At 44.6% G+C, this 22284-nt stretch overlaps 1 protein-coding gene across 2 annotated transcripts; it reads left to right on the top strand.

Annotated features, from left to right (window-relative positions):
* The first annotated feature begins 732 nt into the window (after positions 1-732).
* On the top strand, positions 733-14299 carry med23 (mediator complex subunit 23). 2 transcript variants are annotated; one of them, XM_030110174.1, is made up of 31 exons: positions 733-909; positions 1372-1403; positions 1571-1658; positions 1745-1869; positions 2326-2437; positions 2626-2724; positions 2832-2933; positions 3021-3090; positions 3269-3381; positions 3462-3557; positions 4645-4662; positions 8093-8299; positions 8469-8612; positions 8722-8864; positions 8978-9223; positions 9292-9434; positions 9583-9757; positions 9908-10071; positions 10216-10340; positions 10418-10623; positions 10776-10956; positions 11054-11224; positions 11296-11512; positions 11629-11738; positions 11875-12001; positions 12127-12292; positions 12387-12459; positions 12544-12758; positions 12842-12962; positions 13046-13177; positions 13848-14299. In XM_030110174.1, exons 1-31 carry the CDS (start codon positions 859-861, stop codon positions 14136-14138), a joined length of 4263 nt encoding a protein of 1420 aa, XP_029966034.1. In that variant the 5' UTR covers positions 733-858; the 3' UTR covers positions 14139-14299. The 2 variants fall into 2 exon arrangements, with proteins under 2 accessions (XP_029966034.1, XP_029966036.1); XM_030110176.1 differs by lacking the exon at positions 4645-4662.
* Positions 14300-22284: the final 7985 nt, after the last annotated feature.

Here is a 22284-nt window from a genome sequence, read left to right as displayed (position 1 = left end):
GCAACAACCAAAAGACAAAATCCATGGGCAATGTTGAAATAAGAAAAAAAAATATTGGCTGCAAATTCACAGCTGAACTTGATGGGAGAGGACTGAAGGAAAAAAATAAAAGAATTAAAAAGTGTTCTGAATAACACCAGCAGCATTTATGTATTTTATATACAGTTTTATCTTGAGTGACCAAGAACCAAAATTTTTGAACAGAAAAAAATGACTACTAACACAACTTTAAAAAATTACATTCCTGTTCCTAAAATGATGGCTTTTCCCCAAGATGTCAACTTTTCATGAACAGCACAACTTAAAAAAATTACATTCCTGTTCCTAAAATGATGGCTTTTCCCCAAGATGTCAACTTTTCATGAACAGCACTTTTCACCTCCACTCATAAGACATCTGGTGACCAACATATGGTATCACGAAATAAGAAAAATAAATAAATAAATAAATAAATAAATAAATAAATAAAGTATAAAATTTTATCACAAAAGTAGAATTTGTCATCACACAAATACACCGAGTTTACGCTTCAAGATAACTTCATGTCTTCTCTAAATACTACTACTACTACTACTACTACTACTACTACTACTACTAATAATAATAATAATAATAATAATAATAATAATAATAATAATAATAATAATAACAACAACAACAACAACGCTTAAGGGGTAACGGAACCTTTAGGCGCGTCTGTTTTATTTCCGGAATGTTTTTGGTGTTACACCGCTCCGTGTGCAGCCTGGTTGCTCTTAGCATTAGCTTCCTGGCTGCATTGTCTGCTGTCTTTCTGCAGATAAACCTCTTCAGTTTTTGTGATGTTTGGCTGAAGACGCACACCTTTTCCCGTCAAACATGGCGCTTTCGATGGAAACGCAGCTGCAAAGCATCTTTGAGGATGTTGTGGTAATTAGCATCTTCTTGAGCGCTTTTCCATTCGAGCTAACAGTAGTGTATGTAGCGTTAGAGAAAAGCTTCACCTTTTCCAAAAGTAAATTTCCTCAGTTTGAAAATGTGTGGGTTTTACTCCAACAGTAATAATATTAATTTACAGCTGAGGTTATTTTTGGTTCACTTTGGCTGTTCATGTGCAGCTTCATAATTTAGAAGTATATATGACATTTGTAGTAATATCATAAAATATCTTTGTATTTTGTTATTTGCATGTTAGTATTTATATTTATATTCACAAGATATATCGACAGAGGCACGTATAATGTCAAATTTGGTCCTTATGGTTAGTAACATCTTTACTACAAAGTCCATCAGGTCTTGCTCTGCAACATTGTAACAAACAGGCAACGAGATGTTATGAGTTCGTAACTACAAACTTCTCTGTTAGATTCATTCTTCTTTTCGTTTTCTCAGAAAACTGAGATGATAGAAGAGGCCTTTGCTGGGTAAGAATATTCCAGATTTATGTTTATATCTCCCCATGTTTTTTGTAACTTGTGATTAAAGGTGTTGTATTGGATGTTTCATCTATGTGTTCTATTGGAAATATTCACCTTACGTTATAATTTGCTGTGCAAAGCAAAGTGATTTGACTGAAGTATTGTGTGTTCAGGATGTTTATGGACACTCCAGAAGATGAAAGGACGAAGTTGATCAGTTGTCTCGGGGCATTCAGACAATACTGGGGAACTCTACCACAGGTTGTCACACACACTAAAGCATACCATCACACGAAAACAATAACAAGTTTGTTACTTTTTCTTAATACCTCAATTTTTATGCACAGGATTCCCATGAACAGTGTGTTCAGTGGATAGTGCGCTTCATACACAGCCAGCACAGTCCAAAGAGAATCTCCTTCCTGTACGACTGTCTGGCGATGGCTGTGGAGACCAGTTTGTTGCCACCCAGGTACCCGAGAAGCACATTTGCTAACACTTAGTGCTGCACAATATATTGGAAATTTCTCATGATCTCAACGTCAACGTCACACATTACATAATTCTAATGAATGACTGCGCTGTGATAAATTGTTTCTGAGCAATCATACTTTGTGAATTCAGCCTGAAAATTTTTTAAATATGAATGAAATCTGTGATTTTTGGAAATTTTCTTGAAACAGTTGCGTGATTAATTGATGATATAAGAGAAAAAGCACTGAAAACAAAGACATTAACGCCATTGACTTATGAACCTGTATTCATTGCAAATCATGCCATCATTGCAATACCCAGCAATATTGAAAATTGCATGTTTATCATGTAGCCCTGCTTTTGGTACTATTTAAAACAGTGAAAAGTCCCCAGACACTGCATTGTTTCTGCTCTTCTGTGTGTTTTATATTTTAATCTGCCTTGCTTCCTTCAGGATGGTCTGTGGAGCTCTGTTGAGCTCAGACAGTCTGGAGTGGGAGCGAACACAGTTGTGGGCGTTAACTTTCAGACTAATCCGCAAGATCATCGGCGGAGTGGACTACAAGGTCTTTGACAAACATACATGCAAAACACACACACTGAAAAAATGTATACGGCTCTGCAAGTAATATTTCTTCTGGAATTATTTCAAATGTTTCAACCACTGGAACTGTTTCTCATTTCTTACTTTCATTGTAATATGTTCTGCATAGTCTAACATCACCAGATGCGTTTTCAACTGTGTTTGCTCCAGGGAGTCCGTGACCTGCTGAAAGCTGTGCTGGACAAAATTCAGACTATTCCCACAACTGTGAGCTCAGCTATAGTCCAGCAGCTTCTGGCTGCCAGAGAGGTAAGCCGTGTTCCTACTGCTCCATAAACTTGGATTTGATGGCTGACTTGAATACTTTTCATTTGCTTCATGTAATGTATCACTTTTGTGTGATTTTTGTTTTCTAGGTGGTTGAATACATCCTGGACAGAAATGCCTGTCTCCTGCCAGCCTATCTTGCTGTTACAGAAATCAGAAAAATGTATCCTGAAGGACATCTGTCCCACTGGGTATGTGGCACGTTGTTGTTTGTCTGTGTGTGTCTGTGTGTGTAAAGCATGTTTATTACACGTTGTGTCTTTCTGTCTCACTTGTAGCTGTTAGGCAGTTTGATATCAGACTTTGTGGACAGTTTCAGACCCACGGCCAGAATCAACTCTATCTGTGGTAAGATGCCCAGAAACATAACTCCATAAAAACCTCACACAGTATTGAAAAAGATAAATCATCACAAGTCTTATGATGTCCGTCTTGGATTTCTGTCTGTTTAAGAAAGCATTATTTGATCTATGCCACTCTAAAACTTGTCAGATATGTTGTTAATAATGAGTGTTTGCGTTCACAGGACGATGCAGTCTGCTACCTGTAGTGAACAACAGCGGGGCCATCTGCAACTCCTGGAAATTAGACCCCACGACTCTCCACTTCCCTCTGAAAGGCATGCTGCCTTTCGACAAGGTAGCACACGCGCTCACACACAAAAACCCAGGCTTTCCCTGAACACATCGGCAGCGCTAACTAGTTCTTTGTGCGTTCAGGACCTGTTTGAACCGCAGACGGGTCTACTGCGCTACGTGCTCGAACAGCCGTACTCTAGAGAGATGGTGTGCAACATGTTAGGCCTCAACAAACAGGTAAACCCGCCCGCTCGTCCACGTCTGCGCTTCCGTTGCTACCATTCAATTCCTGAACCTGCCCTCACTTTTCCTGTCCCCATTTCCGTTTCCTCAAGTCTTTGACTTCCTATATGAATTTCCATGATTTATCTTTTTTTTTTTCCCCCGTTTCTTTCTCTTTGTGGTCTTGGTTTTGAAGGAGATGACCATCGCACTGAGTTTTACCTGAGATTGTTAACATTTACGCGATAGTAGCGCGGAGGAGTGTATCCCTCCCATGAAAAGAATGAAGCTATTTTCATAACAATCAATTGCCCCGACCGAGGGGTTGGACTTTCCTCGTGATTGGATAATTTGGAATTCACATCGGCTGCCAACCGAAAGCTGACGTTGCGTTAAGACACTGGCGTGTGGGTGTTGTTACCTCCGGAACATCTGTGTGTCTATTTCCTGTTTCTGGCCGTGTTGACATTTGATAATACATTTGGCACGATTAGTAATCACATTCAGCACATGCAGCAACAACAACTCTATATACGGTTGTGTAAGATGGCCCACCCGGTCACCCCTACGACACAACATCAACTCTTCCTCTAACTATTGTGAGCGTCTCCTTCAGTTTTCATATCAGTTTTAACTTTCAAATTTTACTTTGTCTGCCTTTTTTCTTTAACCCCGTCCCGGCCCACCTTTCACGCCCGTCTTGTCCCTCGCTTCTCCCTGTAATCCTTGTAACACAGCAGTATAAGACCGTTTGGAAAGCGATGCTGTGAGCTTGACCCATAATGCACTGGTGTCACTTTGTGCTGTTCAGTTCATGCAGTTTCAGCTCAGCCGTCACCACAGTCTGTCTGGATTAGTCAAAGTCTCTGGGTGAGAATCTGAATCTCGTTGGGATGCTTCCACCGGCTGAGTTGATGCTAAACGTGCTGAACAGACAGTGAACTACCTAGCTCCTTAGTCACCACTTTCTCTGTCTCTCCTCCCCTCCCCCTCTGTTTATTTCTTTCTTTCTCTTTCTCTCTCTCCTTTCTCTCTCTCTCTCTCTCTCTCCTCCCCTGGTTGTGTGTTGTGTTTGTCTGTCTCTCTGCCATGCGCTCTCTAGACTCTGAACATTTCCCAGGTATGTCGTTGTTCCTCCTCCTGGTCACCTGACCTCCTGACTAACCAGCCCATTGGACGCTTTTAGCTTCTGTAGACACACTCATGTCCTTTAAGAGATGGGAAGCCGGACAAAAAGAAAGGAAAAACAAAAGGGAAACACTGCAGAGCTTGAGATGGACACAGCAGGGCGTTTTCAGATGTAGAACTCCACCGGGCAGACTGGTGAAAGGGCGAAATTTAGCTAAATTTGATGCAGCCACTGTTAATATAGTTTGAAATGCAAGCTTGTTCCATCTTTTAATATGAAACAATCCGTACTTTAAAGTGATCTCTCTACTTTCACACAATGTTTTATGTGTGCATTTAAAAATTTTTATAATGTAGACTAGTGTCACTATCGCACCACACATGTTCTTTGGACCATGTTGTGGATTTCGCTTCAGTTCTCGATGTTCAATACTTTTGAATTTAAAGATGTTACTTTAAACAGCTGTGGCTTTTCTTGACTGATGATTTCATTTGGAAATCATAAGCTATTGTGAACTTTCTAAATACAGCCTCTGCATACGGCCTTGCATTACATCAGATTTTATAGTCTAAATGTTTCTGTGTGACATGAAGGGAATATTCTGTTAAAAAATCTTTATGCTTTAGAAAATAAATAATAGATGTACCTTCTAATTGTTGCTTTTTAATCTTCTTATTGCTTTAAAAAGAAATTGCAAGTCCCCGCCTCTACGTTTAAATTGAACTGCCACTGATTATAGTTGCATCAGGAAGAGAGTGTGTTTAGATTAATCTAACAAGACGACCTGAAGCGCTCAGTGTTTGAAACCCTGCTGTTGACATTTCAAGTTCTGCCGCGTTGCATGTGTGGATGTAGTCTGGTGCCTGCCTGTCGTTAGCTGGGTCTCCATGTGTCGGACCTGCCGCTGCTCTCCGTTGTGCTGATCTGGGCAAAACATCAGTGTGTTTGCTTTAAGTTGTGATTCTGTTCTCTGACAGTATAGGCTTTCCGAGCCGCATTCCTTCACTGAGATGCACATCAGGTATTGCTGTTGTGTTTCCTCTGAGCGGCAGGTGCAGTCATGTTTATGATCGGACCACAATCTACGTTAGCAGCACATCGTCACAGTTCAGTGTCTCGTATTTGAAGTGACCACAGCGGAGGAAAAGACACAGCAGTGACCTTAAATTTATTATTGCACCATGAAACGAAACGCAGCTCAATTGTTCTGCCCAACATAAATAAAATTAAAATGTGGGATCATGTGCAGAAGTCACAGCAAACAATGTCGTGCAAAGCATTGTGGGGATGGATCAGCTTACTGAAATGTAAGTGGGACAGTTACAATTGACCAGAATGATTATAAAGGACCATGTAAAAGCAGCTGCTGGAAATTTGATTTTTTTGTTTGTTTTCTTTACTCAACCAAAAGCTTTTTAGATTTTTTTTTTAAAACAAACACCTACATATTAAATTTCCAAGACAATAAAACATTTGTTTTCCTTCCAGTTTAGGCATTTTTTTTTGTTGCCTGGACATTATTAAGCCATTATTCCAGTACAGGTTGTACAATCGATCCACTCAAACATTAATTTGAATGATGAGCACTTATGTGATATTACAGGATGGTTTTATATCACTAAAAATGAGCCACATATCTGCACATTCAATTCAGACTCCAGCAGTAAAAGCAGAAGAGTGTTTCACACTAAGTTTTCACAGTTTTGTTAATCTTTGTTTTGCCCACGTCAGTTTGAGTGTATTTGATCGGCTGACTGCCTGGATGAGTGGAGCGTGTCGGGTAAAGTCCTTCAGCCACCAGATGATTATTAAATAAAGTTTTTTTTCAGGTATTTTATTGACTTCCTTGTGTTGAAACCCGAGGATTGTTGATGATCTGAATCTGGAATTGGAAAATATTTTGAAGGAGCCCAATAGTGAATCCCTCTTAGGATACAAGGCAGGGATAGAATATTTGAAGGATAAATGATGGAGAGCGTTTTAATCTAGTTAATCAATACTAGGTCCCATGTAAGCTGTGTCACCTGAATAAAATACTGGAATATAATCACTCCGTATGAACAGTGCACAGTCCAATTCAGCTGAAGATCATCATGCATGCAGCGACAGCTATTGCTGAAGATAACCCCACTAAAACGCGCTTCAATTTAGCTTTTTTGAAGGTAAAATCTTCAGGACGTTACTGCGCTGTGCCTCCTTCTTCTGCAGAGTTTAAAATAATTGAGTTTGCGTGTTGAAAATTGAGATTAAGGGCTGAAATTCCCTCTTGAGTAAGCCTTGTTTTGGGTGTTTGCGTGTGACAGGCTGGGCTTTAGCGCGTTCTTCAGGGTGAGCTGTGTGGCTGATTGCTCTGTGGACAGAAGATATGCCTGTGGACCCTTCTCCTCTCTCCTGTCCTCTGTCCCTCCGTTGCCCTGTGTTTCTCTCTCGCTCTCTCCTCCGTGTGAAGCATGTGTGTCCGTGTGTGTCCGGGTGCAGCAGAGGAGAAGTTGTAGCAAACGCAATTTAAAAGATGGAGCATTTAGAGGGGGGGGGGTGTCATCTTCGCAGCTCCTCCTCTTCCTCCCCCATCACACTCCACCCCCCCCCGATAACCTGTCCGGTGTGCATGCAGGCGTGCGTTGCGCTCTTTGCTTTGCCGTCCAGTGCCGTGCCGTGCTTGTTGGTGCCGTGCTGTTCAGCTGAGCTGTGTGTGTTTGCCGTGAGGTCCGAGGCGAAACTATGGAGGAATTCTCTCACTTCTCACACTTGTTTCCCATGAATTCCCTCAGAATTCTAACCTGTCAGAAGTTAAAGAGGGTTTTCTCACTAACGGCTTCACCTGAGTGCTGGTTTCAATCTGATGCTGAAGCAGTTAACCTGCTTTTCTTATCAGCGTCCGCCTCCTTGCCTCCCCATCTCTCCATAACCCAGTGACCCAAACGCCCCTCCAGCTCCCCTCCAAACGCTTCTCCTACTTTCTTTTGATTTCCTCCCTTCCTTCCCTCCCTCACTGCCCTGGACATGAAAAGCTCCCCGTTGTTGACGAAAGTCTTAAAGCGTTTTCAATGAGCGTTGTGTGTACACACTGTTCACTGACGGGACAAAACCCGAGGAGCATCACTTCCTGCAAACACGCTGCTGAAAGAAGTTAAAAGTTTGAATGGATTCAGCTCAGTTCAGCTTTTGTCAGCAGTGTGAGGAAAATGATGCAGGACTGAAGCATCTGCTGACAAACACTTCGATTGTGATGTGATTTAATTCTGATCTTTCTTTTTGCCTTTCTGTTCTCTCTTTCTGCCTTTGTATTTCTGTTATTCTTTTATTCTGTCTTTGTACTTCTGTTATCTTTTATCCTTTCCTTCATTCCTTATTTCCTTCCTTCCTCCGCTCATTCCCAACACCTCCCCCCCCCACCTCCTCCTCCTCTTCCTCCTCTCAGCAAAAGCAGCGCTGCCCGGTGCTGGAGGAGCAGCTGGTGGACCTGGTGGTCTACGCCATGGAGCGCTCCGAGACCGAGGAGCACTTCGACGCCGACATCGGAGGAACCAGCCAGCTGCTGTGGCAGCACCTGTCCTCCCAGCTCATCTTCTTTGTGTTGTTTCAGTTTGCGAGCTTCCCTCACATGGTGCTGTCGCTACACCAGAAGGTAAAGGAAGGAACTCGGCAGTATGAAGTAAAACCAGTCGGGACGGGTGTGTAGTGGTCAGCTCTGCCGCCTCCAGCTCCCGACAACCGAACAATGTCTAAAGCACGTATCAGGTTTTAGAATTATATAACAATCTTGTCGTTCCCTCATTTTTTTTTTTTCTTCTCAGCTTGCAAGTCGAGGTCTTATCAAAGGGAGAGATCATCTGATGTGGGTCCTGCTCCAGTTCATATCAGGAAGTATTCAGAAGAATGCCTTAGCCGACTTCCTGCCTGTCATGAAGCTTTTTGACCTGCTTTACCCAGAAAAAGAGGTACAGATGTTTATTCAGTCATTTCAGACTCAGACTTTTGCGTTTTGTTATGGTGGTGATATTTGTAGTTAAACTAATGGTGCTGGCTGTTTTCTCTGTCTCCCTTCAGTGCATTCCAGTTCCTGACATTAACAAACCACAGTCGACTCATTCTTTTGCCATGACCTGCATCTGGATCCACCTCAATCGCAAAGCTCACAGCGACACCAAGCTCCAGATTCCCATACCACACTCTCTCAAACTCCACCACGAGTAAGGAGACGCCGGACATGAAAGCCTCTGTCCTGACTTCCTCTGGTTTAAGAAACAACACCAAATATCCTTTATTTTGACGCGTTTTTCCTCCTTTGTTCCATTTCTCTTAGATTTCTTCAGCAGTCACTGCGGAACAAGTCGCTGGGCATGTCCGACTATAAGATTGCGCTGCTGTGCAACGCCTACAGCACCAACTCCGAGTGCTTCAACCTGCCCATGGGCGTGCTGGTCGAGACCATCTGTGGAAACGGAGCCATGAGGATCAACCTGCCCGGCACCAACTGTGTGGCGTCAGGGTCCGTCACCCCTCTGCCCATGAACCTGCTGGACTCTCTCACCGTGCACGCGAAGATGAGGTAGGCAACGGAGGGCAGAGATCTATCGTTTAGGAGTGATCGTACTCATCCTGCTCTCCTCTCTTCAGTCTGATCCACAGCATCGCCACACGTGTGATCAAGTTGGCCCACGCCAAGTCCAGCAACGCTCTCGCTCCCGCGCTGGTGGAAACATACAGCCGGCTGCTGGTCTACATGGAAATCGAGTCTCTGGGCATCAAAGGATTCATCAGTGAGTGTGTTGAACTGACTGACGGTGTTTCCTTTCTATGAAAATGATATAGAATCTCAGTTTTCCTTTGTAAAATTTAAGAAATAGGGGATTCTTCTGGATGAATGAGAATATGCATAGACATGATAATGAGACGCTCTCTGTTCAGGCCAGCTGCTGCCCAACGTCTTCAAGTGTCACGCTTGGGGGATCCTCCACACGCTGCTGGAGATGTTCAGCTACAGGATGCACCACATCCAGCCGCACTACCGGGTCCAGCTGCTGAGTCACCTCCACAGCCTGGCCGCCGTTCCTCTGACCAACCAGAACCAGCTCCATCTCTGGTAACATGGACCAGCACGAGCACCCCCCCCACACACACACAGCTGGATCATGAATCAGAGCTTTGTGCACAGCTCTGTGCAACATTGTCCAGGTCTTTGATTCTGTCCACTCTAAGGATAATTCATCCCCCGTGTCTCCTCCTCCTCCAGCGTTGAGAGCACCGCTCTGCGGTTGATCACCGCTCTGGGCAGTTCTGAGGTGCAGCCGCAGTTCACCCGCTTCCTCAACGACCCGAAGACGGTCCTGTCGGCCGAGTCCGAGGAGCTGAACCGCGCCCTGATCCTCACCCTGGCCAGAGCCACACATGTCACCGGTACCTCTGGATTTTTCTTTCCTCCTCTTAGACTTTATGACTTTATTTTTTATGTTTTTTTAATCGCCGATTGCTTTGCTATGGGCTCCGTTTGCCCCCGTCAGTGACAGGTTCTTCGTAGTCATCCTCTCTCTGTGTGTGAAGACTTTTTCACAGGCTCGGACTCCATCCACGGTACCTGGTGTAAAGACATCCTTCAGACCATCATGAACTTCACTCCTCATAACTGGGCTTCACACACTCTGTCCTGCTTCCCTGCTCCGCTGCAGGTGCGACCATCACCAAAGCAGATTCAAATATCTTGTTGCAGTGACTCCTATAATCTGTCTTTTATTTTCTTTTTAAGGCGTTCTTCAAGCAGAACAATGTTCCTCAGGAGTCTCGTTTCAACCTGAAAAAGAACGTGGAAGAGGAGTACAGGAAGTGGAAGTCGATGGCCAACGAGAACGACATCATTACCCACTTCTCCCTGCAGGGCTCCCCGCCGCTCTTCCTCTGTCTGCTGTGGAAGATGCTGCTGGAGACGGACCACATCAACCAGATCGGCTTCAGGTCTGCTGACGGCGTTTTACCTCCCTGAGATTTAGGTTCATGTATAAAGAATGAAAAAGTGAAAATCTCTCAGTGCTGCAAACATGGGGGAACGCAGAGGGAGAACGCAATCTGATGAGTTAACTCGTCTTCATCACCTGTTTGTCCTACAGGGTTTTGGAACGCATCGGGGCTCGTGCACTGGTGGCTCACGTGCGCACGTTCGCGGACTTCCTCGTCTACGAGTTCTCGACCTCAGCCGGCGGGCAGCAGCTCAACAAGTGCATCGAAATACTGAACGACATGGTCTGGAAATACAACATCGTCACACTGGATCGGCTGATTTTGTGTCTGGTGAGGAAACGCACAGAAAATCCAGTTATTCTTCATCTGATACAGGGCGCAGGCACCTCACTGCTGCTGCTTTCTTTTTTCTTTCTTGTATTTGCAGGCGATGCGAAGCCATGATGGAAATGAGGCTCAGGTTTGCTACTTCATAATCCAGCTGCTGCTGCTGAAGCCCAGCGACTTCAGGAACAGAGTCAACGACTTCGTCAAGGAGAACGCTCCCGAGCACTGGCTGCAGAGCGACTGGCACAACAAGCACATGAACTACCACAAGGTACACCGCGAAGCAGACAGATATGAGGCGATGAATCCACAGACTGATGGTGGGAATGGTTTCCTTTCCAGAAATACCCAGAGAAGTTGTACTTCGAGGGTCTGGCAGACCAGGTCAACCCACCCTTGCAGCTGCAGCCTCAGTACCTGCCCATTTACTTTGGCAACGTGTGCCTGCGCTTCCTGCCGGTCTTCGACATCGTCATCCACCGCTTCCTGGAGCTTCTCCCCGTCTCCAAGTCTCTGGAAACACTGCTGGATCATCTGGGAGGACTTTACAAGTTCCACGGTCAGTGAGCACCAGAGCACTGATGTTTTCATAGTTAAAAAAAAAAAGAAGGGTTTATGGATTTAAAGGGAAGGGTTCCTCATCACTCTCTGGTTCTTCGTTGTCTTGATGCGCAGACCGCCCAGTGACCTACCTGTACAACACTCTGCACTACTACGAGCGACATCTCCGAGACAGAACCAACCTGAAGAGGAAGCTGGTTCATGCCATCATGTCTTCACTGAAGGTAAAAGCACATGAGTTATATATTAAACATTGATGTCACATATCATTCTTGGCCGCCATATTTTATCAATCATCCTCTACAGTCATTCTTGATGCGTGGCAGCAGGTTTTGTTCAGAGATGCTGATTGTTTTCCAGGACAATCGTACCCCGGGCTGGTGTCTGAGTGAGACCTATCTCAAGTTTGGGATGAACGCCAGAGAGGACAACATGTGGATCCCTGACGACACCTACTACTGCAAACTGATTGGCCGCTTGGTGGACAATATCCTTTAATGTTTAATGCTTGTAAATAGTAACTGTCCTCCTTTTCAGACAGTGTTTTTTTTCTATGTAAAGTGTTTGGAGTGGTGCTGCGATGAGCTTTAAAACTCCTTCACTCTTTGCCACCCATGGCTGGAAAGTCGCCCGGCCCTTTCCCCAACTGCGACTGGAGGTTCAACGAGTTTCCCAACCCGGCGGCTCACGCGCTGCACGTCACCTGCGTGGAGCTGATGGCCTTGGCGCTGCCGGGGAAAGACGTTGGCAACGCTCTGCTCAACGTCGTGCTGAAAAGGTGAGACTTATAAACATCTGAGATGCTTTTGGGAACAGGCAGGTGTTTTGTTTAGTGTGGATTTACTGTTTTTGTCATTTTTTTCGTTTTTCAGTCAACCCCTGGTTCCCAGAGAAAACATCACAGCGTGGATGAACGCCATCGGCCTCGTCATCACGGCACTTCCTGTAAGAGAAACATCCCAGACGCTCTGCTTTTATAATTAATCTGAAATCACGTTCACCACAGCCACCTGCGCCGTCCTCTCTCAGGAGCCCTACTGGATCGTCCTCCACGACCGCATCGTGTCTGTGATCAGCTCTCCGGCGCTGACGTCGGAGACGGAGTGGGCAGGCTACCCCTTCGCCCTGCTGGACTTCACCGCCTGCCACCAGAGCTACAGTGAAATGAACTGCAGCTACGTCCTGGCTCTGGCGCACGCCGTGTGGCACCACTCCTCCATTGGACAGCTGTCTCTCATTCCCAAGTGAGGGGACGCTTCTTTCTCATCTGTCCCGTTGGGAATTTCGTGTTTTTTTTTATGGGTCCGTGTCTTTGTGTGTTTTCTAGATTCCTCTCAGAGACTCTGAAGCCCGTCGTCAAGACGGAGTTCCAGCTGCTCTACGTCTATCACCTGGTGGGGCCGTTCCTGCAGCGCTTCCAGCAAGAGAGGACGCGATGCATGCTGGAGGTACGCTCACTGGTCGATTTGTCCGTTGCGCCTTGAAAAACGTTTACCTGAACAGTCACTTTCACTGGATGCACGTGTTCCAGATCGCTGTGGCGTTCTATGAGATGCTCCTCATGGTCGATCAGCACTGCCAACATCTCAGCTACATGGATCCCATCTGCGACTTCCTCTATCACATCAAGTACATGTACACAGGAGACAGTGTGAAGGAGCAGGTAGGTTTGATGAGTGTGAGGCTTCTGATCGGTGTGTCAACATACGTAGCATGGACCAGTTGAGATGTTAGCTTAGATTTCACTGTTTTATTGATAAATCGCACTTTTAAATGTTATATTGGAAGCATTTGTGTTTTCGGGCTGTGAGAGAAAGTCAATACGCTTAAGTCTCACAAAAGGACATTTACCGAAAGGATATTGATTCACAGAAATACTCTACGGACTTTTAGCTGATAGTTAGATGTTGAATGTTTTCCATTTTGTTTGCTTGTTAACCTTGTGTGGTTTCTGTACAGCTGACTGCTTCCCAGGATAATAGGGATGAAAACATATTACAACTGTGTTCAGTTACTTCAACAGGTTAAAGGGAGGCTTTTACAAGTTATATATATGCATTGGTGTGAAAGATTCGAATTTTGAAGGTAGATATATTTTCAGTGTCGCTCACAGTCTCTACAGTTTAATTTCAGAGTAAAAAAAAAAAAGATCTGATCTTGGTTTCTTGGTTGTGACAAAGTCCTGAAATCAAAAGAACAAATTGCAAGTATAAACTTCAAAAATCCTCCAGCAGGTTAATGGAACGACTCTGATAATCCAGATGTTTGGGGATTAATTAACTGTTGATCCCTTTGAAGTAGCGACACAGAATTCTTGCCCGTCTCTCTTTCAGGTGGAGAAAATCATCATGGCGCTGCGGCCGGCCATGAAGCTGCGGCTCCGCTTCATCACGCACAGCAGCATCACCGACTCTTCATCATCGTCGTCATCAGCGGCCGCTGCTGCCGCCGCCGCAGCCGCTGCCGCTGCCGCCGCCGCCGCCACCGCCGCCGCCTCCTCCGCGTCCTCCGTCCCCTCCTCCTCGTCTTCGTCCGGCACCCCCCAGCCCCCTCCCACATCGCTGTCCTCCTCCGCCGCGGCCGCCTCGCCCTCCTCCTCGCAGCACTCGCACACGCCCATGTAGACGGTCCGAGCCTGAAACGTCACGCTACTTGCTCTTTGGACTCGGGTGGTTTGGTGTGTTATAGCTTCAGAAAAGGTGGAACTAGTTTAACTGTACGCAAAAAAAAAAGTTTCCAAAACTGGCTGTGATTAGACCCAGGATGTAATTGATCTGGAAGAGAATCTATTTAACACTTTAATGGTATTTTTTAAATGTCAACAAGCTCCAGTGCATTCGGAGGGGTCACATCGACACAGCATTTCTTCTTTCTCTCATGTCGGTTTTTTTTTGTATAAACTTTTGTATTGCTGTATTAAAACTATTTTTAAAAAGTTTTTGGTGACTGTAGGGTTTCATTCGCTCCAGCAACATTCGCCTTGGTAATTTCATTGGGTTGTTGCGCCTTTGAGGAACTCCGTGCTGCTGTGTTGTCATGGTTACGGGGAATGATGCGTGAATCCCAGTCTGTCAGTCAGACCGGCTCATCCAGGTCTGCGGAGGAACACCGTCTCATTAGATGAGTCACAGTGAAGCAGGTTGTGGCCTTGTGTAATAATAGTCTACAATACAGTCTAGCTTCTCACCAGCAGGGGGAGCTGCAGCACAGTTCACACCAGTCACTCTTCTAACCTCAGCAGAAAATATAAAAACCAGCAGAGGAGCATGGTGAGGTCCCACAAGCTGATGGGGTTCAGTTTCCAGACAGGATCTGACTCTTATTCTCCCCATGCAGGCAAAGAAATGGAAACACACACTAATAATGTGCGTCGCTGTTTCTGGGTGGGCGCAGCTGTGAGTCAGACCAAGATGTCTGGTACTGGAGGATACAGGAGATAAATCCTCAGCCTGCTTCCCCCTGCTTTGCTCAGATCCTCAGTGGGAAGAACTTGAAACGTCTCATATCTGCCCTAATATGTAAAGCGCCTGCAGGGCGGCTGGGTAGAGACGTTAAAGGTGAAATGACAGACTCTGCTACTGGAGGGTGATGAAGGAGCTCAACTACCACCAGACTGAGATGGTCACTCTCAGTTTACTGTTGACATTACAACAACAGAAGGACCCTCCCCAGTAAAGAGATGCCACTCAGGGTAAACTGATGTATTTCTGAGGGTCGTCCACACAATTCATCCCATAATTGTTTGAGTCACCCTGAGTCCATATTTCCCAGAGTTGGAATAAGGTTACGACCGATAATCAATCATTCCTGCTTACCCACTCTCAATTACATTACATAGTCACCAGGTCAGCTGTAACTGAATTACGCGACCATTATGCAAGCTCCGTCTTAATTACATTAGAGACTCTTGTGACTTCCATTGTGACGACGGAACGACCCCGGCCCGGACTCCCTCTCGCTCCCGGCCTCAGACGATGCTAGATCCATATCCAGGTTTAGCGACGTTGGCGCCTCATAAACCTGCAGCTTAATATTCTCATTTCTCTCCTTTATTAAACTTCCATGAATACTAGGTCAACTTTAATCATATCACTAATGCCATGTACTTGGGGCGTTTAATCCCATTCTTCAGTCTGTGTGTGCATGAGTCATCATCACATGATCTCCCTATAAGGCCCCGGCTGAGATTTAGGTCAGGGGATGCGCTCCTGGGTCCATGGCTTACCCATGAAACCGCGGCCCTGAATACAATGTGGCAACACGTCGGCCACTGGGACGAGGGCGATGCGCGCAGCTTGATGTCGCAGCACGCTCGAGTAAAGCTGTCGTTCCATATGTATTTTCCCCGTTCCGTCCTCCCTTATCGTTGCGTGGGAAGCAGCGGGTTTAAATTTAGCGTGGCGTCACAGGAGGCTGTGCACGGATTGTGGATCTACTGTTCGTCTGCACAATCTTAACTTTTATTCGTGTTGAAATAGGACAGAATCGAGTACCTTTCAGAAGAATTAGCATTTTTGTTCAGTTACACCATGCAGCCTACTTGAGCAAGTTCTTATGATTATGCAGATAATTTGCAATAACACTTAAACCTTTTGATCTGCATTTTAATGGTCATAGCAGGGATACGCTTACCGGTATTTAAAAGTTGCTGCTTTCCGTCTGCATCTGTGGCAAACCAATAATGCAGTAAAGCAAATAATGTAATAACTGCCAGGAATGTACTAATTTTGTCAATTTTTAATGTAATAAAGGCAATAAAGTTATACAACAGGAAAAGATTTTTTTTGGAACCATAATTGATACCTACTGGATAGGCTGCAGGATCTTTCCCCATTAATGAAAAACATTGATGATCAAGACAGGAAAGGTTGCAGTTATTACATTTTAAGCAGATTTTTAATGCTCCTGCTTCATGTAATAACTTTTCAAATTGTTGGTAAGGTTTTTTTTTTCAATAATGCCTCAAATAACCCACTAATGGCAGGGATATGATGCTGACTTTATTACAATTAAAAAAGGCAACACTATCGAAAAGTATTTTATTTGTGGAATAAAATGTGCACATCATTGTTTCGTGCAGGTAGATTGTCTGCTTTTGTCTACATAATTAAATGCTGAAAAAAGCAACTCATGCATGAGTTTTTGTGTGTGAGGATTTCCATTAATTATATATGACTCACCTCAGTCACAAATATAATAGTTAATAGATTCATTCTTTTCACTGAGCAAGCCGCAGAGGCAAAACAAAAGCTATTAAACTCCTTTGTTGTGACCAGGGGAAAACCTGTCCAGGCTGTACCTGACCTTTGCCCTCAGTCAGGTCCAGGTCCCATGAACAAAAGTTAGATTACAGCAGTAATGAAAATTAGTAGTAATAGTAAACAAGGTGATCGGTCTCAGCTTACTGCTAAGACCAAAATTAGATTGAGCAAATTCTCATGAAATGAAAGGTAATAAATAGTGACACATACTGTAAATATGGCTGAGCTGGATGTGAAAGAGTTAATCGCATTAATATGCTCATGATTAAACCTTTTTCACGGTTCGTTACGAAGCTCTGGCGACACGCTGAAGTTGCTGCTTCAGTTTAAAAATGGATTGCCTTTTTTATTTTTCCTGTCTTTTTGCAAATGAATGCATGCCCACACACTCACACACACAAACACTCCGAACACTCCAAACACATTCCCATCTTTGACATTGAGTCATTTTTCAATGGGAAGCTCCACGGAAAGCACCCAGCCTCAAACGCAGAGCAATCCGTTTCCTCATCTGGGGTTGCCATGGTAACGGCTATCCGTGCATGTGTGTGTGTGTGTGTCCGTGCAATGATCTCTTAACCCTATCATACTGAATCACATGTGATGATGCTATTTCTCTGACAAGGGCCACAGAGAGAGAGGAGTGTGTGTGTGTGTGAGTGTGTGTGTGTTGGGGGATTCAAGGAAAAGCAGAGGTGAGAAGAGGAGTACAGGGGAGTGATAGACGCACTGGAGTGACAGCAGGAGGTGTCGATTGTTGTCTCTCTCTCCACCTTGTCAACCATCACAGCTGATCCACGCTGGATGTGAGCGAGTTCGAGTGGGAATCCAAGTTGAGGTCGCGCTCGGAGTCACGGAAGAAAAGCGTGCAGCCGGAGAAGGCAGCAACAACGCCGGAGAGGAAGCAATTACTGACATAATTATTGTAAACTGCACAGTAATTACGTGCACTGGTAAGGACAGACACAGATGGACAGTCGGAATGAAAACATCCGGAAAGCGGACGCTTCAACTGAGCCTGCGATGAGACGCTTCCAGTCAAACTTCATTTAATTTGTCATGTCGACGCTGATTCTTAGATTCAATCTCAAATAAAGCAGAAATGATAAACTATCAACCAGAAAAATAGCTGCAACAGCAGAACCATCTCTGCTGCAAATTCTTGAAGAAAACCTGGAGAAGAGTCCAAACCGATGAAACTGTCTTCCAGGCTCTGAGAGGTTTCTTTGTGGGTTCTGGATATAGATTAGATTATTATTATTATATAGAATTATTCATTTTTGAGGCTTCACTGTAGAAAATGGCTGCAAATTGTGAAATGAAGTGCAATACTCATTAAAATCCACACGTTTCATCTTTTCAAGCGGAAACAAAATGCGATGGATTTTTCTCACTAGATCTGCAGTAGATTACCCGCACAGAGCCGAACCCTCCTATTCAGCAATATGACGACCGATTAACAGCAGAAAGGCCTTAACAGGACCTGCTGGACGGACATTCGAAAGACGCCGATACCAACATGGGTCTCATAATTGTCCAGTATGTTGTTCACATAATCGAACGGACAGGACAGAGGCGAACATCTCGCTGCGAGCGTGCTGCTCGCTCGCCAAGGAGACGCATGTGTTGTTGTGAGTGGGCAATTTCCCGTGGACGGCCCACCGCGTACACATCCGTACATTCCAATCTGGAGCCGGTGTCACTTCTCAGCTTTGATTTCGTTGCGGCTCCTTCCTCCTCACTGCTTCTAAAAATGGCTCTGAGGCCCACCCATCTCCATCCATGCACTCATCCAACTTTCATACATCTCTATTCTTCCATCCATTTCGTTCTTTGATATCTTCTTCTTCAGTTTGCTGATGGGTGATTGCGAGCCGGGAGCCGCCGGCTGATTAGATCAGAGCTGCCGCGTTTCAGAGCATTAAAATCAGAACATGACTGTGTGCACCAAACGCAGTTTAATTCAAGCTTTGCTATTTGTGTGAAAGATAATTGGTGTTGAGTCAAAAAAGTAAAGCAAAGGAAATGAAAAGAAAGCTTTACGATCACTCCAAGCATTTCCACCGTGCAGACGACTCAAACTGTGCTTCGGATGCCGAGCGCTGAGCCCAGGCTTTCTCGGGAAAATACTGCCGACTAATTTTGGTGAGTGCAAATCATTTCAGATGCGTTCTGATGGAATCCCACTGGCTCGGCCGCATGTGCACGAGCGCGGCCTTAATCAGCTGAACCGGCAGGGAACAAATTCCGATTGTACTGAGGGCTGGTGTTATGTGTTGAGTCAGCCTGTGGTGAAATAAGGGTTTGGAAAGGAGCGGTAGGGCTGCAGGAACAACTGTGTGTGAGTGTGTGAGTGTGTGAGACGTTACATTAGCAGGACAACATCTCGATCGACACATCTTAAAGATAATTGATGAAATGAGCAAGGAAAAAATAAAACTGCCTTTTCATCCTCTTCTGTCTCAATCAGTGTTGCTAGGTGAAAACTTTCTCAAGGACAAACTGAATAAAGGAAATCAGCAACGGAGAGCGGAGAGTGGAACATCCTGGTTGGAGAAACGCTTCATCCTCTCTGTCCGGAGGACATTTGTGTGCCTCAGATATACGAAGTGAATCTTGCAGCAGCTTTTATGCATCTGCATGTTTCACGTACCGGGTCGTTTAATTTCCTGATGGAAGCAAAGAAATGTAAGAAATACTCATCACTCCAGCTTGCATGGGTAAAAATGAGTTTTGATGCAGGTTCAGACTCACACTCAGAGGCGTCCGGACCGGTCAGACTCTCACAGATTCATTTTCTGGGTGACAGTTTTCAATCAATGTGTAAATTGGTGCTGTTATCAACAATTTCCGTTCAAGGCGGGAGTGACAAAGGCAGGACGACCAGATTCCAGACGTGAGCCGTCAATGAAGTCTTTGTGCACATTGTGAACATTTATTTTTGAAAAAACTGAGAAATAGCACATAAATAAGTAGCCCCAGCCTTTGCTCAGTGCTTTGTTGATGCACCTTTGGCAGCAATTACAACTTCAGAACAAATCCAAACCCGACAGCACACTGTGCAGCGCAAAGCTGAACAACTTCATTATTTTTGTTTCAATGTTATGAAACTGCTGCAAGAACAAAAACTCAATTTGTTAAAAAAAAAAAAAAAGAAGCAACCTGTCTGCCTTTTCCACAGTGTTTTCTGACTCTCTGTCTTACAGATTGAATTCATTTTTAACACAGACCAGAAATTGACAAAAGCATCAAGCTCCTCCGACTGAATGTCAGGGCTGCAGGTAAGAGCCAGAATACAGAAATAGCGAAGTGCTTCTGTTGTTCTTGGCCTCACTACTTAACTAGTGACCTTAATTCACGATTGACTAGTTGACATGTCAGAGTTTCTGAAGCTCCCCGGCTAACTAGTGTGCGCTTTTGACTTGTGATATCAAGGATGCATAATAAAGACTCACTCGGCTTTCCATGAGGGTGTGCCCTGCAGCGGAAGCATCGACTTGGATGAAACCGTATCGACATCCAGTGGGAAATCAGTTTTCCTCAAGAGCGAGGCTGTGAGGGGTTAACCTATAAATCAGCTTCACTCGCTCCAGATAAATATATTTCCTCATGGAAAGCAGTCTGTTGCACGTCGCTGCTGTTTCTGCTCTGCAGCAGTGTTCTTTTTGTTTCTGTTGGTCGAATTGTTTGCTCTTCGTTCTACACTGATACATACTGCGTTCGCTGATGAGTTCCGGGTGTTTGATAGAAATCGGCCAGCGGTGTATTTCATCAGGAGAAAGTTGTGCTGACAAATTCGTCACTTGAGCGCCAACAGCAGCTGGCTGGTCCGGATGATTACGTTACGGTGCAGTTAAAGCGGTTAAAGATAGGACTGCAAAACACTGAACCCACTTACTTACCCGCTAAATCTCAGATTTAATTCTCCGGCGGAAGCCTGCCGCTCTCTGTTAACCTACTTAAAAACTATTGATCCACTTGACCCGCTGACTGCGTTCAGTGGGTTTTCCTTCACGCTCGGCCCTGCTCTGCCGCACACCAACATGCTTCACAGAGTTTAGAGTGAAGATTCAATTAACGCAAAACAAACGCTCCCTGCCAATACCCATACCTGTCCCCTCTGACCCACCGCTGTACCTTTTTATGCTTAAATTACTGTGGATATTGGGATAATGGACTGCTGACTGCTCCTGTGTTGGAGGGTTTCAGGTGATTTGCAGGGTGTTGCAGCAGCATGTCAGGTGTCGGCCGCTGTTTACAAGGCAGAGCAGCTACACGAGGAGACGCGGTCGTTCATCACTGCTGCCTGCCGGTGGGAAAACTGTCAAACGTCGCTAAACGCTTTAAAATGAATGTTAATCATTGAAAATGTTGGCTGCGAAGATTTCATCAGTTTCTTATCAGTGTCAGAATGATGCTCATTGCGAAGATTTATAACTTAACTGATTTTATTGTTGGAGTAAATTTATGGATCGACGCATTCAAAGATAAGGAGAGTTTAAGAGAATTTACTCTTGGGTGTTTTGAGTCAGAGGTTCCCAGGACTGCCAAAAGCGTTCGAGATTTTTCAGTTTCCCTTCCAACGAAGCCAAACATTGGCAAATAAACGCAATGTATGATTTTCTTCTGCTCAAGAAAGTATTGAAAAAGTATTATTCTTTCAACTAGACTAGTCTAAACAAAGCTATTTTTGAAAGTAATTTTTTTTTCCTTTATTTTGCTCAAAATCTTTGGTCCCGTACATGTGACCAAAGAGTAACCGCTGCTAAGAGGTGGAGCTACCAACAACCAATCAAAACGAAGCTGGAAATGACATTTAGACCAAACCAGCAAAGAAAAACTGCTTAAATTTGGGCTTTGCTGACTTCTCTCCTGAAAGCCCCCGTGGTGTTTGGATGATATAGAGACTAATGTTGAAGAATGAAGCGGTCTTCACCTCCACTTCAGTGCAGAGAGAGGCTTTGTTCAAATTAACTTTTTACTTTCAAGTTTATGAAATCCACCTTACACCATGTAGCAGACAGGAAGTCCATTAGACTGAAAAAAAAATCTGTTTAATCAGTATGTTTTAATGCATTTCCCAGTGAAAAGTTTAAAAAAATGGATTGAAAGGAAATAAGCTTGTCTGAAAATAACGTTTTGTGAGAAGAGAAACATAAAAAAAAATTAACTTGTTTGTACACTGATGTGGCATGAGCGGCAGATGCTCGTAGAGTGTTCTCACAGTGCTCGCAGGCGCGTATTATGTAAAACCACGGATCGATGTACAGTTGCACAGACTTGGAGGAGGGATGTCGTACGCTGCGTCCTGTTCACTTCAATTCACCCTAACCTCACTCAACATCTCGCATCGTGAACTGTGGGTGGATTGATCTCATGATCAAGGTATTTTAAGATCCCCGTAGACCAGCCAGTCTGCTGCGGTCCGCCGAAAATTTCAAAAATCAGCGACAGTACACAGCCCGGTGTGAGAGGGGGTTAAGCAGACAATTCGACCTGAAATTTGACA

Source organism: Salarias fasciatus, chromosome 15 (genome assembly GCF_902148845.1).
Source record: "Salarias fasciatus chromosome 15, fSalaFa1.1, whole genome shotgun sequence".
NCBI classification, from domain to species: domain Eukaryota; kingdom Metazoa; phylum Chordata; class Actinopteri; order Blenniiformes; family Blenniidae; genus Salarias; species Salarias fasciatus.
The sequence above is the reverse complement of the archived record's forward strand: the minus strand, read 5'-3'. Positions and strand labels throughout refer to the sequence as shown.